We start from the raw sequence: 14914 nt of genomic DNA on the forward strand, positions 1-14914 counted from the left end.
TGCTTGACCGCATACTGTATAGAATTAAAACACATGAAATAGTGCTAATATACAGCACCAATCAGCAAAGATAGTCCACAGAATTACTAAAAGAGAGCTACAGAGAGAAGTGATTTCAAAATGACACCCCCAACTGCTTGGAGACAGCTTTGAAAAGAAGCGAAGGTTGGTTTGCTAAAGCATCTGTGAGGTTTTAGTAAACAAGACTTAATAACAGATATTGTCTCCAAGTGTCATTCGCCTCCAACTTATACACAGGAGCTGATTGTTTACTGCTGTCGTTTTTGCTTACTTTGCAGACGGAACATTTTGCGATTTTTGGATGCTGAACGGGACATTTCAGTTGTGAAGGGAAATCTGAAACCCGGAGACACAATCCATTATATATTTGACAGAGGAAGTACAATGAATATTTCGAAGAGCTTATACCAGCTAATCCCAAAACAATCTCCATTAAAGGGACAGCATTTTCAGAAGTGTGCCATTGTGGGAAACTCAGGAGTTTTATTGAACAGCGGATGTGGCAAAGAGATTGATACTCATGAGTTTGTGATCAGGTAATTCTTGTTTTTTTCTGTTTTACAATAAATATTAAATAAAAGTCTTTGCTACAACATGATAGTAAAATTGTAGATTGAGTGCACTTCTGTGTCATAGCTCCAGGAACTTTGGTTCAATCCCTGGCTAAGTCATTTTCGGTGAAAAGTGTGCACATTCTTCTGGAGGTTGTGCTAGGCTACTCCAGTTTTATTCCACATCCCGACCAAAACATGTCCATAAGTATGTCCTGCACTGGACTGTGACTCCATCCAGGTTTAGTTCCTGCTTTGTGCCCAGTATTGACTGAATAGGCTTTTGCTCTCCTTTTCCCTGTGGTTTAGAAGTGTAATAATGCAATAGTGGTAAGCAATGAAATGACTACAAATGCCCTGGAGCTGGCACGCTGTAAATGGGCAGATTGACTGTTTCTTCTATATTCAATTATTTGGAATGATACAGTTTCATACAAAATGAACCTAAGCAAATGAATGAGAGGATTTGTTGGTTAATATTTTCAGTGCTGTCAAGACAGGACCACACAAGCACATACACAGTATCAACAACTCCTTATCTTTGCCACCCACTAAAGCGTCTATTGATAATCCCCCACGACATAGTGCCTTTAAAATTCATATTCAAGTTCATCATTATAATGGTGGACTACTCCCCTTTCAGTTGCCTTTTATTTGAGGCCCGGAGGTCCATGTGTTCCACTTGTATCACAATATACAGTCAGTCCTCAACTTTCGTGGGGGTTACATTCCTAGATCAGGTCAGGTGAGGTTAGGGAGCATGCACTGGTACAGCGTGTTGCCACATCCACCACACAATGAAACAGCTCAGTATCCTGTTTGGCAACCTTCCAGGCAAAACACGGTCTAGTCCCACTCTCCAAAAATTACCATCTATCTGTTGCAGTCAGTTGTTACATGGGCATCCCCTTAGCCTGGTCCAGCCTCTCATAGCCGAAACCTTTGAGCCGCATAACCCTTAAGAAATCGTGCCACGTGGCCATATTGCCGTAAGTGATGCTCCCTTACAATACAGGTAATGTTCCTCATTCGGGACTCCATGAGCAACTATTCATTCGACTCAAAGTCAAAATAACGTTACCCAAGGGTGCTCTGAAGAGACGCAGTACCAAAGGAGTCCAGTCTTCATCTCAGGTCACTGATTAGCATCCATGTCTCACAACCATATAGCAAAACAGGAAGCACCTGGACTGTAAAGACTTGGACCTTCGTCCTTTTGCATAGATATCGGGAGCAACACATTCCTTTCCAGCAACCTCATGACCCCCCCATGTTCTCCTAATCCATCTACTGACTTCATAGGAAGAGTCACCAGAGACATGAATGTCACTGCTGATGTAAGTAAACCTCTCGACAAGGTCGACACTCTCTCCGCAGACAGACACACTGCTGATGTCTGTGCCCAAAAGGTCATTAAAGGCCTGGATCTTTGTTTTTATTCAGGACACTCACAAGCACAGACATTCAGACTCCTAGCTCAGTCTCTCGAGCGCCCCGATCAGAGCCTTCATTGACTCCGCAAAGATCACAGCATCGTCAGCAAAGTCAAGATCCGTGAATCTTTCTTCACCAACAGATGTCCCACAGCCGCTGGGCCCCATGACCTTGCCCAACACCCAGTCCTTGCAAGCATTGAACAGAGTAGGAGCAAGAATACACCCCTAACGAACCCCAGAATCAACTGGGAAAAACGCAGAGGTTCTGCCTCCACTCTGCACAGCACTCGCAGTACCATTGTACAGGCTGACCATGATATCCAGCAACTTTGGGGGGATCCCACAAAGTCTCAGGATGTCCCACAGGGCAGCCTGATGAACTGAATCAAACACTTTTACGAAAATCAACAAAGGCTGTAAAGAAATTTTGCTGATATTCATGTTTGTGCTCAATTCCTAGGAAATGATGCAAAAGTTGAAAACACGAATGTTAATACATTGAACCTATGAGAAATAGGAGGTGAGGTTATTGTGACCAGCAAAAACTTTAATCTTTCACTGGGGCTTGCTCAAATTATACTTCTGCATTGAAATCTTTATAACAAAAGACTATTTTTGATAATAGGCACTTTCATATCACAGTAACCATGAAATAATCCATAGAATTCAGTACACAAAATATAATTTGTAATATACAGAAAACATTTTTTCTAGCTATTCATTCACTAAGATTGTGACTTTTTCTGCTAATATCTCAAATAAAAAAACTTTAGTCACTGCTGTCAGAAGACCTAGAGACTGGCATCACCTCCAACACCTCCTTCATGGCTAGCACTGGAGATTGTGAAGGATTAACCAGCTTGAAATGATCCATCAGTGACATCTGCTTTGTGCACCACTTGGCCTAAAGATCTAAGCATATGTGAACATAGCAACAAGCTGATGTTTAACCTTGAGGCTTTGATTGATAATGGGACATGGGACTGGCAACCTAGAAGTCACTACTCAGGTGGTCGATTTGTTAATGTCAAATTTGCAGCCGACAGCGATGGCATGAAGTTTATCTAATACCTTTACTTTCTCACTAAGCCAAATCACTGACTTTGCACTGACTGACTTTGGTCTTAGAGCCCGAAGGATGTGCACTATGCTTTGGGGGCATAATTGCAACACAAAACTTGATATTTTAAGCAAAACAATAAAAGTATACAATAATACATGGAGAGCTCTTTACTGTACAACAGTAAGGTGAACAAGACTGGTGAGGAATCTAGTAGGATTCCAGCTGCTCCTCAAACTTGTGCACATCATGCCTCTCATTTTTGTTTTACTGTGCATAGCCATGAACTCATAAATGTGCAAGGTTGCTAGCATGAAAATAAAAAAGGTATTACAAAAAGTTGTGTGCATACTTGAAGCCTTGAACATTAAACGTACAAATGTTGAGGATTGACTATGATTAAAAATTCTGACAGTTTTAGTAGGAACTGCTATAATGTGTTTGTACATATTTTTCAGACTGAAACATATTTTTTAACAAATAAAAGATGTACCACTAATGTATTCAATATACAGCCATGCCTCTTATCTTTCAAAATGCTTGCTAATGCCCTTATATTCAAATGGATTTGATAGCTGGTATTCACTTTCTTTAAACTGATAAAAGTGCAGGTTCTCTCTCACTTACTTGCTTATGTTGCCAACAAGCAAACACAGCTTCCTCCTATCCCACCTTCATGTTTTCATCAACTCACCAGACAAGCTGAACAACACAGCACTCTGGGTAATATTCTTGGCTCACTTATTATACACAATACACATATAAAGACATTACCTTTAAGACACTTCTTCACTAATGGAAAACCCCATTTCCCATTTCTTTTTGCATGTTTTGTGTTTTACATTTTAATGTGTTTGTAAGTTTTCCTGTAAGTTTTATCATATCTTTAAAACGGTTTTCTTGAAATCCATACGATTCATCCAATATGTCTGATTAACTGATATATCGGCCACCCCTACAAGACACCCAAATAATATCTATTTCCTTCAGCATTCTGAAATCCAACCATCCCTGTAAGCTATGCTACTACAGAGTTTGTAGACAACTACAACTACCTGAACCACAACAGTGACTCTGACCCCATCAGAAGTTTCCAACACTGCCTGCTATGTGATGGACTTGGCTGCCTGTTTCAGGAAATTCTCACAATGCTTGTTTTATCTCTGTCAGCATGAACTCTTGACCACTCTGAATGGTTTTCCATAAATTTATCCAGCTATCGAAAATGTCATTCTCTATGGCCCACCCAAACACTTCCCTTTACCAAGGCTTTTGCTTCCACCACTGGCATAACATCAGTATTTTTTATTTTCTATTTCTTTTCTGTAATTTTGGAGACCCTTCTGGTAACAGAGCATTAAATCTACAAATCTCTTACCCAAGAATATCAAGACTCCAGTCTGGTTGCAAGCAAGCACCCCGTGACTGGGTGAATTTTTCCAAACAGCTAAATGATGTTTCCTTTTCTATTTCTTTAGGTGTAACCTTGCTCCTGTGCAGGAGTTTGCAAGTGACGTTGGTATAAGAACAAACTTAGTGACAATGAACCCTTCTGTGGTCCAGCGGGCTTTTGAAGATCTTGCCAACGACACATGGAAGGACCGCTTACTGCAGCGTCTCCAGAATCTGAATGGCAGTATCCTGTGGATTCCTGCTTTCATGGCAAAAGGTGGAGAGCAACGAGTTGAACTGGTCAACAGCCTGATTCTCAAACATCAAATCAATGTGCAAACTGCCTATCCATCTCTGAGGCTACTTTATGCAGTCAGAGGGTATGTCCATTGAACAAAGATATTGTTGGGTTTACAATGCCATTTTTTGTAGATTCAAGGACATGTTTGGAGGTAAGGCTGGAGACAAATGTGCACAAGTGGTAGGTACTTTGCAAATTACAGAACCAGGGGGCTTTTAAGTTTGGTGTATTATTCTAGAAAAAAACTCTTTGTTGTCCTAAGCTATTAAGTCAGAATGTGCCCTATGCCTTTCAGCTCTAATTAGCTCCTTTTTAAATCAGTCTCATATACCCTGAACAGCCATATTTTCCTTGTAAGGGGTCAGATTGGCCTTGATCTATACAGTGGACTCAGAAAGTATTCAGATCTCTTCAGTTTCTGCACATGTTGTTGTGTTGTGGATTTAATTTCAAATTATTTACACTCAATAACCCATAATGATAAAGTGCAAACATGTTTTCAAAAAGGTTTGCAAATATGCTGGAAATCAAAAACTGAAATCTGTCATTTGTATAAGTATACAGACCTTTTGCTGTGGCACTACAAATTACAGTCACATGCATCCTGTTTGTTTTAACTCTCCTTGAGATGTGTCTAGAACTTGATTGAAATCCACCTGTGGCAAATTGAATTGAGTGGACATTTAGAAAGGTACACACTTGAGTGTATATCAGGTTCTAAAATTCACACTGCAAGTCAGGACAAAAACCAAGCCATGATGCCCAAGGAATTGTCTGAGGTAAGACATAGATCAGGGCAAGGGTATAAATCTAGCTCTAAATTATTGAATGTTTCCAGGAGAACCATGCCCTTGATAATTGTAAAATGGAAGAAGATTTGAACCACCAAGACTCTTCCTTGAGTTGGCCTTCTGGCCAAACAGAGTAACAAGGCAAGAAGGGCCTTGGTCAATTAGGTGAAAAGAGCCCAATGGTCAGTCTAACAGAGCACCAGTAGTTCTCTACTGAGAACCTATTGAAAAGAAGGCACTCCATAAACCAGGCATTTATGGTAGAGTGGCTAGACAGAAGCCATTCTGGAGTAAAAGGCATATGGCAGTCCGCTTGGAGAACACCGAGTATGAGGAAAAAGATTCTGTGGTCTAATAAGACAAAATATGAACTCCTTGGACAGATCTTCATGTACTACGTATGACGAAGACCAGACACTGCTTGTCACCTGCCTAATACTACCCCAATGGTAAAGCACTGTCATGCTATGGGAGATCCTTCTCAGCTGAAGAGACAGGGAGACTGGTCAGGTTTGTAGGGAAGGTTGAACACAGCTAAATCCATAAAGGTCCTTGAAGAAAACCTGCTGCAGAGTGCATGCAGCTTCACACTGGGATGACGGTTCACCTTCCTACACAAAAATGACATGAACTGTAGAGCGAAGGTACTGCTGGAGTGGCTTTAGCACAAGCCCAGACGTAAAAATCTTAGAACATCTACTGTATGGGGACCCCTGAAGATGGCAGTATACAGATGCTTCGTATCAAATCTAACAGAGCTTGAGAGGATCTGCCAGGAAAAATGAGATAAATTGCCAAATCCAGATGTGCAAACCTTGTAAAGTTTCGCCCAAGAAGACTCTTAGCTGTAATTGCTGCCAAAGGGGCTTCTACAAAGTACTGAAAACTTACATGAACAAGACATTTCAGCTTTTTATTTTTAATGAATTTGAAACCCTTTCAGAAAACATGTTTTCACATTGTCGTTATGGGTGATTGAGTGCAGATTGATAGTTAAAAATGACAAATCTGTCCACTTAAAGTTACATCTACGACACAATAAAGTGTGCAAAAGGTGAAGGGAGCTGAATACTTTTTGAATCCACCTGCACCCCCTTTTCTTCAAGATTAGAAATTATTCAGATGTGTTTCTTATCCAATCTGGAATGGTACCCCTTTTTCACACTTTTTTTTTCCTTGAATAGTTTTCTGATTCTTTGGAAAGAAGTGTAGACATCACCACATCAAGGATGAGTCTGGGTTCTTCCTTTAATCTCAAGAGGGATCTTTTAAGTGGCCCCTTCAGTGGACGTCATTTGTCCATTGATTGTTATGGTTAGTAAAGTACATGCAGATATTCTGGCAGCCTCTCAACTGAAACTAGGTTGAAGCCATGTCTGATTTATGGTGTCTCATGCTTATAGCCTTGCAGTTTAAAAAGGTATTAGCAAATCCCAGGACTCCTCTGCATATTTTGTAAAACACAAGCATCTCCACACTTTTATACTGTGTCTTCTTGGCCTAAAGCTGGTGCAGATGGGCATTTTCCTCTTGGGAGTCTGTTAGTGCTAAGCTTCTGGGGTATAAAATGTTGTACATTGTAGAGCGAGGAGATTGCACATCAGCGTTTAATAGCTTAATTCCATCTGCTCCTGACTTTTGTTGAAATCTTTTGTGTAAATGTCAAGCTTATCTGTCTGCTAAAAGAATGCAAATACCGATAGTAATACTGTAATACTGCACCCAGGGTGCTGCCTCCTAAGTCCTGTGAGCCAGATGACCTTCTGTCTAAACAATAACCCAGTTCGATACCTCAGTAGATCTCTGATGATGCATATATCTACTCTTGATGGACTTTCCTCCCGCATGAATTATAAATGTTCTACAGTCAATCTGGATTTGCTTTCTTTAACACGCCAGCTTTCCAGCTTCACGCATTCCTGTGCACTTCTACTTAAATCTTGCAACATATCTCCACCCCAGACCACAAAGTAATAAATAACTGCTACAGCCTGACCGCAAACCAAACCTCAGTAGTGCTAATTCCAATGTGTCTTAAACAGGCATTTGAAGCAGTTAAAGGCATCCTGTGGGAAAGTGCAGCTGAATTTGAAAAGAAGAAATTAAATGGAGACACTTTACTGAGAGTTACCACAGGTCTCGGCAGAGCTACTCCTCTCATTCATTTAAAACCATCACAAAGAAATTCTTAGTTGATGAAGGGGTGGGTCAGGGGGAAGCTGGAAACTAAACCCCTCCATCCCATAGGACTATGACAGTTCAGTCAAAAACACTTTTAAGAATATCTTCTTACATTAAATTATAATGCTTGAAATTTTTTTTTTGTAAATGATAAGGCTGCTTATTCACAGTTACACAGTTAGCCTGTGTCATAGAAAAGTGTACTGGAAATCAAATATGTTGAGGGGGTAACGTCCTGGGTGGCTTTTGGTTTAGCGATCAATGCTATTCATAGTCCAAATCAGATGGTATCACGTCTCTTGATCTCTGACATTGCTTCCTATGTTGTCTTTCTGTTGTTTTCTTCATCTTTTTGTTGTCCTTTAGATGAGCTGTATATGTTAAAATGTACATGTGGGGGTTTGAGATATGTGACGTTGCACATATTTGATTGGCTAATGATTCTGATCAAAGTGTTTGATTTTTTAAGTACCTCCACACTCCTTCCTTTCTTAAGCTGTAAACTAATTCTGTAACTCCTAGTCCTACGACATCCATCCATTTGCAGCTTATACATTAATTAAAACAGGTTCTGTAGCACCTGTGCATATTTCCCATTCCTAGGTCATAAACTAATTGGAAAAGAACCTGACGGGAACAAATTCATAAATTATTAGTACAATACAAAAGGATGCCTGTAATTAAAGTCCTGTAAATTCAGTTCATCAGTTCATTTGAGCAAGATAATTAAAATTTAAAATAAGCAGTCTGCAGTTCAGAAATTGAAGATTTTCCACAACAGGACACCATCTTTAGATGAGTTGCCAATCTACTGCAACAGTGTGCCACAAGTGACATATTTCACATTATATTGATTGTTAGCCTGACATGTTTTAATGCACTGCTGTTTACCTTCTATCCTTTATTAGGTCGACTTTGGTCCTTCTTTAATAGACTCAATATGCATCCAGCTTTTCTCAGCTAATAAGCTTCATTGTTTCCTTTTATGTTCTGTAGGGGATGACATAAGGCTACTTGACCTTTAAAATGGACACTAGGACATTAGCAAGTCAAGTTTTATTTTCCATCATGAAAACTTCCATAGCACCATTGTTTTATTAACATTCACCTGTGTGTCATTAAACCTTTGTTATGTACATAATAAAGAAGAGGAGCGTGTCTACCACATGAAAATAAGTGGCCATCTGTGGAAAAAGAACAGACAATAAATTTAACTAAACATCTGCTTTGGGTGGTCTAAAACAAATCTTGTCTTCCCACATTATGAGTGTTTCATGTTACAGTTCGTTAAGAATTGGAAAACCCCTTTTGACCCTATAGAAATTTTTATTTTTTTGCTTAAGATCATTTTTTTTTCAGCTCATGAGACTTTAATATTTTGTAAGATGAATTTTCAAGCTTTACTTTCATGTGTGTGTTTCAAATTTATTTCCATGCCATAATCTTTACACATCTATTTTAGAATGTGTGCAGTTTCAATAATGGATTGCTAACAAACCTTGCTGGTTACTGAGACACCACAATTCATGTCAAGAAGACTTGCTTATAAGTTCAAGGACCACACCAGTTGCTCTTTATCCAAGATTACAGATTTGACCTGTGAACTTACACATCTTAGTGATCTGCGTCCTGGCATTCTGGTTTACAATTCATAGTATTCTTGTCTCCACTTAATTGTCTGTCTTTGCACCAGTAAACGATTCCTTGCAGTTCTTGTCTGACTATGATAATGATGTAGCCATTTGGTTTTCATAGAAAATCACACTATCTACAGAAACCTTTGTCAAAAGACACATATCTCATAGTTTGTTGTTAATAACACCACACAATTGGTCTTTCTCTCTTTTTGCCAGCAGACTACTCTAAGAGGCTGACTATATATAAGAAGGCAGGCGGTTAGCATCCGTGTCATGATCCAGGCAATCCCCTTAGGGTTTTCATGACTGGCATAACACTAGTTATAGAATCTTTATGCAGCATTTCACTTTTTGTGTTACCTTTGTGTGTAAAAAGTGTTTAAGAGAGGTTCACACTGCTGATGTGTTAAGTGTGTATTTAGATATCAGCAATGGAGCTGTTTTAGTAAAGGACAGACATTTCTGCTACTTAGGTGACATGATGAGTGTAGACAGAGCAGTGATAGCAAGGGTGAGAGGTGTATGGAAGAATTTCTTGGGAGCAGTCGCACCTCTAAAGGAGTCTCTCTATAATTAAAAGTTATGAGAGTTGTTTGAAGAGTAGTATTGTGCTATAGGAGTGAGACGTGGCTGGTGAAGGAGGAACATGAAGCAAACCTGGAAAGACTGGAGATGAGATGTGTGAAATATCACGAAGTGAGAGAAGGATAAATGCTGAGTTGAGTGACAGACTTGGTGTGGAGGTAATATATGTTGTGCTAAGGAGAAATATACTTAGGATAATAAGTGAATAAGTACACCAAAATAGGCCAGAGGGGATGAGGCCAAAGAGGATGTGGTTGGAGGTGGTGTCAGATGACATCCTAAAGATGCCAAGGACTATGGAGAATGGAGGAAAAAGACTGGGTGCCATTGGCTAACCTGGATAAACCTGGAAATTGACTGTTATGATTATGATGTGATTATGATGATGATGATGATGTAGGATTCATACGTATTTGTAAAAAATATTTATAAAAGCAGGAATTGAAGTCCTGTTATGAAATGACTTATCACGCACAGTTCTTTAAAAATGTTTTTACATAATATGTTGTGCTCGTTATTTGCATTCCCTCACACTTCATTGTCACATTCATAAGTGAACCGATGGATGTTTATTGGTGACATTATACTGACCAATGTATATGACTATGTCCGTTCATCAACTGGCATCCCATCTGGGACTAGCACCTTTCATCTGTGTTTTGCAACCTCAGTATTGTATAGATTTTAAAGTCCTTTGTCAACTAATGCAGAAAAGATCCATTTTTGCTATTGGTATTTCTCCAGCCTGGTAGAATTCCACAGATGTTGCTAGAAATATTGGAAAGGGGCCAGGAGATGAAACATCATCAAAATTATCAAGCAAAGGTTGGTACCACAAGATCAGAAAGCCCTGTTTAAATAAATGTTAAAATCAAAAATTATAAGAACTGAAATATACATTCTTCAAAGCTCTAAATGGATAAGAAAAAATCAGAAAAACATAACAGCAAGGCCAGAAGAATTTAAATCTAAATTAATTCATAACAAAGTCATGTTATTGAGATAGTAAAAAGTCACTTGCAGTGAAAATCAGCAAGCACACAAGAGCTTTCCATCTCAAGAAAACATAAAGTCTTCCATTAACCCAGGGCTGATTCAAGCTTTTGTGCTGGGAGAGCAATGGGGACGTGGGTGGGGTCTCCCTTGGTATTTCTATGTTACACCACTATTATATCGAAGAACTGGGGTGGGGGTCCCCCTTGGAGTTTTGACCACAAAGTTGAATTTAAATTGATGTTATAAATAATGTACCCTAGGAGTTTCGTTCACGATGCTACACAAAGAGGGGTGTTGTACCAAGCCTCACTATTTGTATAGCGGAGTTTGTCTGTGTTGACAGAGTGTAATCCTCTTAAACATTCTGACACTCTAGGCGACTACGTAGTCCACCTACATGGTAAAGCTGGCCCTGTGTTCACCAAATAAGCAGTAGTTACAGTGATCCCTCGCTATATCGCGCTTCGCCTTTCGCGGCTTCACTCTATCGCGGATTTTATATGTAAGCATATTTAAATATATATCGCAGATTTTTTGCTGGTTCACGGATTTCTGAGGACAATGGGTCTTTTAATTTCTGGTACATGCTTCCTCAGTTGGTTTGCCCAGTTGATTTCATACAAGGGACGCTATTGGCAGATGGCTGAGAAGCTACCCAACTTACTTTTCTCTATGTCTCTTGCGCTGACTTTCTCTGATCCTGACGTAGGGGGTGTGAGCAGGGGGGCTGTTCGCACACCTAGACGATACGGACGCTCGTCTAAAAATGCTGAAAGATTATCTTCACGTTGCTACCTTCTGTGTGCAGCTGCTTCGTGAAGCGACATGCTGCACGGTGCTTCACATACTTAAAAGCTCAAAGGGCACGTATTGATTTTTCAGTTTGTTTTTCTCTCTCTCTCTCTCCCTGCTCCTGACGGAGAGGGTGTGAGCTGCCGCCTTCAACAGCTTTGTGCCGCGGTGCTTCGCATATAAGCCAAACAGCCCTATTGATTTGTTTGCTTTCCTCTCTGTTCCTGACACGCACTCCTTTGAAGAGGAAGATATGTTTGCATTCTTTTAATTGTGAGACTGAACTGTCATCTCTGTCTTGTCATGGAGCACAGTTTAAACTTTTGAAAAAGAGACAAATGTTTGTTTGCAGTGTTTGAATAACGTTCCTGTCTCTCTACAACCTCCTGTGTTTCTGCGCAAATCTGTGACCCAAGCATGACAATATAAAAATAACCATATAAACATATGGTTTCGGGCGGCACAGTGGCACAGTGGGTAGCGCTGCTGCCTCGCAGTTGGGAGTCCTGGGGACCTGGGTTCACTTCCTGGGTCCTCCCTGCGTGGAGTTTGCATGTTCTTCCCGTGTCTGCGTGGGTTTCCTCCGGGCGCTCCGGTTTCCTCCCACAGTCCAAAGACATGCAGGTTAGGTGAATTGGTGATTCTAAATTGGCCCTAGTGTGTGCATGGTGTGTGGGTGTGTTTGTGTGTGTCCTGCGGTGGGTTGGCACCCTGCCCAGGATTGGTTCCTGCCTTGTGCCCTGTGTTGGCTGGGATTGGCTCCAGCAGACCCCCGTGACCCTGTGTTCGGATTCAGCGGGTTGGGTACTGGATGGATGGACATATGGTTTCTACTTCGCGGATTTTCTTATTTCGCGGGTGGCTCTGGAACGCAACCCCCGCGATGGAGGAGGGATTACTGTACTCCTGCCACAGATTATACCTAAGAAGAAGAATAAAAAAAATGTGGGTCTGTTGTTGCAAATTGGATTTGTAGAAATGGAGTGATGCCTAGAACATACATGTATTCATTTATGTATCTATATATTAATTTAGGGGTGTCTTGACGGCACTAGAGGCAGTGCTTCTATCTTATGAGCATGGCTTTTCCTCAGGTACTCCTGTTTACCTCCCACATTCCCAGAGATGGTGCTGGTTAGACTCACTAGAGATTCAGAATTGGCATGGTGTTGATATGTGTGTGAGTGGTCCTTAAGATGCTTTGGAGCCCTGTCTAAGACCATTACCTGCCTTGCACACAGAGGTAATGGGATGGTCTTCAGGTGCCCCACAAAGATGATTTGGATTAAGTGAGTCGGAGAATGGAATGTTATATTTATTTAGATTGGCACAATGTTTCTTCATGGACCCAGTGTCCTGGGTTTGAATTCCATGCCTGATTACTGTGTGTAGCTGTACACATTCTCTCCATGTCTGCATGTATTTCTTTCCCACACCTTAAAGATGTGCAAGAGGGATGAACTGACATGAGTTGGTGTACATTAGTGGATCCGTTGATGATGTGGCATCCTGGTCAGTTCTTACCTAGTGTCTAATTCTACCAGGATAGTCTCCAGAATAGACCTTGCTTTGGATTAAATAGGTTACAGAATTTTATGTTATGTTGTTATATTTATTTATCAGCTGATATCTATCATTTTCTGTCTCTCTCTTTCTCTCCCTAGGTACTGGTTGACAAATAAGGTTCCAATAAAGCGTCCATCCACCGGCCTGTTAATGTATACATTAGCAACTCGCTTTTGCGATGAGATACATCTCTATGGCTTCTGGCCTTTCTTGCAGGACCAGAAAGGAAATTCAGTGAAGTACCACTATTATGACAGCCTCAGGTATGAGTTTGACTCTCAGTCTAGCCCCCATGCCATGCCACTTGAGTTTCAAGCTCTACAGCGGCTTCATCAGCAGGGGGCGCTCAAGCTCAACATTGGAGACTGTGTGGCGGACACATAATAGTTGCGAGGAACCTGCATCATATGGTCAGAATCTTGAAGGCAACTCAAGCAGTGCCATAGTTTCTACATGTGCTTCAGAGGAGCCTGAGAGTGCTGAAATGGTAGTTATGATGAAGGAGCTACCAGGCCCAAAGATTTGTAAGAATGTCCCCAGCAGGGTGCTCCTGGATTTGCCTCCATTGAGCTGGATCCCAAGAAAGTTTACTGGCACTTACAGACGGATGCTTCCTTGCAAATATCAGCTAGTCATCTTATATGTTTGATTATTGGCAGCTTAAAAGATGGCTTTTTCTCAACTGTTTTAGTATCTGCCTTTGTAGGTGGCCAAGGATCAATGGCATAATGTTTTCTCTAACAGAATGCCTGCGTTTGTGCACATGGTCATGTCAAGTGATAGACCTGGCATCTCTCTGGATTCCCCATTTGAACATTCCTGTCAGTCATGCTAATTCCACATTTAAAAGAATGAGAATCACCAAAAATAGTAAAGTAAATTATGTAGTCAAGGATCTTGAGGAGTAAAGAAGTCTCAAAAAGTGAGATGTTTAGAGTCTTTATGTTCTACCATTGCAATTACAGTTCATAAAGACTTGACACCAGCACTGAAGACCTCTTAACGGAGAAGTGGCACATAACTGAATGATAACAAACAAGTGGTGTCAGTCATCAGTAACTTTGTATCTCCTGCAAGACATCTCTAAACAACGTGGACTTTCTTAAAAGTCTGAGGGTAGCTGGGATCAGGCCCCAGTGTCTGTGTCTGTGTACAAATGTTCTCCTTGTGACATTCTGTTCTCATAGAAATCTCTGCATGTCATCTAAAACAACTAAAATGATACTTGACAGATGAAAATCTTGCTTTCCTTAAATAAAAAGTCAATTTTTCCCTTTCGGTATCTTCATTTAACTTGACAGGTAGATGGCTATTTGATGGGCTGTGAGAAGTGTGCTTGATTATCTTTTCCTTAGCTGGCCTTCTTCATAAGACAATGAAAGGAGCTGAAAGTAGTCAGCCCTACACCACACCACGTCTCCATCAGGGCTCTGAGGCTGAGATCTTCTCAATGTCACTTAACTCTCAGTCTCAATGAAGTTAGCTTGCGTTTTGGAAATCCAACAGACCTGGTCAATGCAGCTGAGTGACCCCAATTCTTCAATTTCTTAGATGTTCCTGATAAAGAAAGCTCTTTTGTGATCTAAGCAAAATAACATGCCAGGA

At 40.6% G+C, this 14914-nt stretch overlaps 1 protein-coding gene across 2 annotated transcripts in view; it reads left to right on the top strand.

The window, feature by feature from the left end:
- The window catches only part of st8sia2 (ST8 alpha-N-acetyl-neuraminide alpha-2,8-sialyltransferase 2), a 61364-nt gene extending 46784 nt beyond the window's left edge, over window positions 1–14580 (top strand). For both annotated transcript variants that reach the window (XM_051920240.1, XM_028823430.2), the window contains 3 exons: window positions 300–557; window positions 4547–4840; window positions 13408–14580. In XM_051920240.1, the coding sequence (XP_051776200.1) occupies window positions 300–557; window positions 4547–4840; window positions 13408–13693 (838 nt within the window). In that variant the 3' untranslated portion in view covers window positions 13694–14580. The remainder of the gene's footprint in view (window positions 1–299; window positions 558–4546; window positions 4841–13407) is intronic.
- The last annotated feature ends 334 nt before the right edge of the window (window positions 14581–14914 follow it).

Source organism: Erpetoichthys calabaricus, chromosome 17 (genome assembly GCF_900747795.2).
Source record: "Erpetoichthys calabaricus chromosome 17, fErpCal1.3, whole genome shotgun sequence".
Taxonomy (NCBI): domain Eukaryota; kingdom Metazoa; phylum Chordata; class Cladistia; order Polypteriformes; family Polypteridae; genus Erpetoichthys; species Erpetoichthys calabaricus.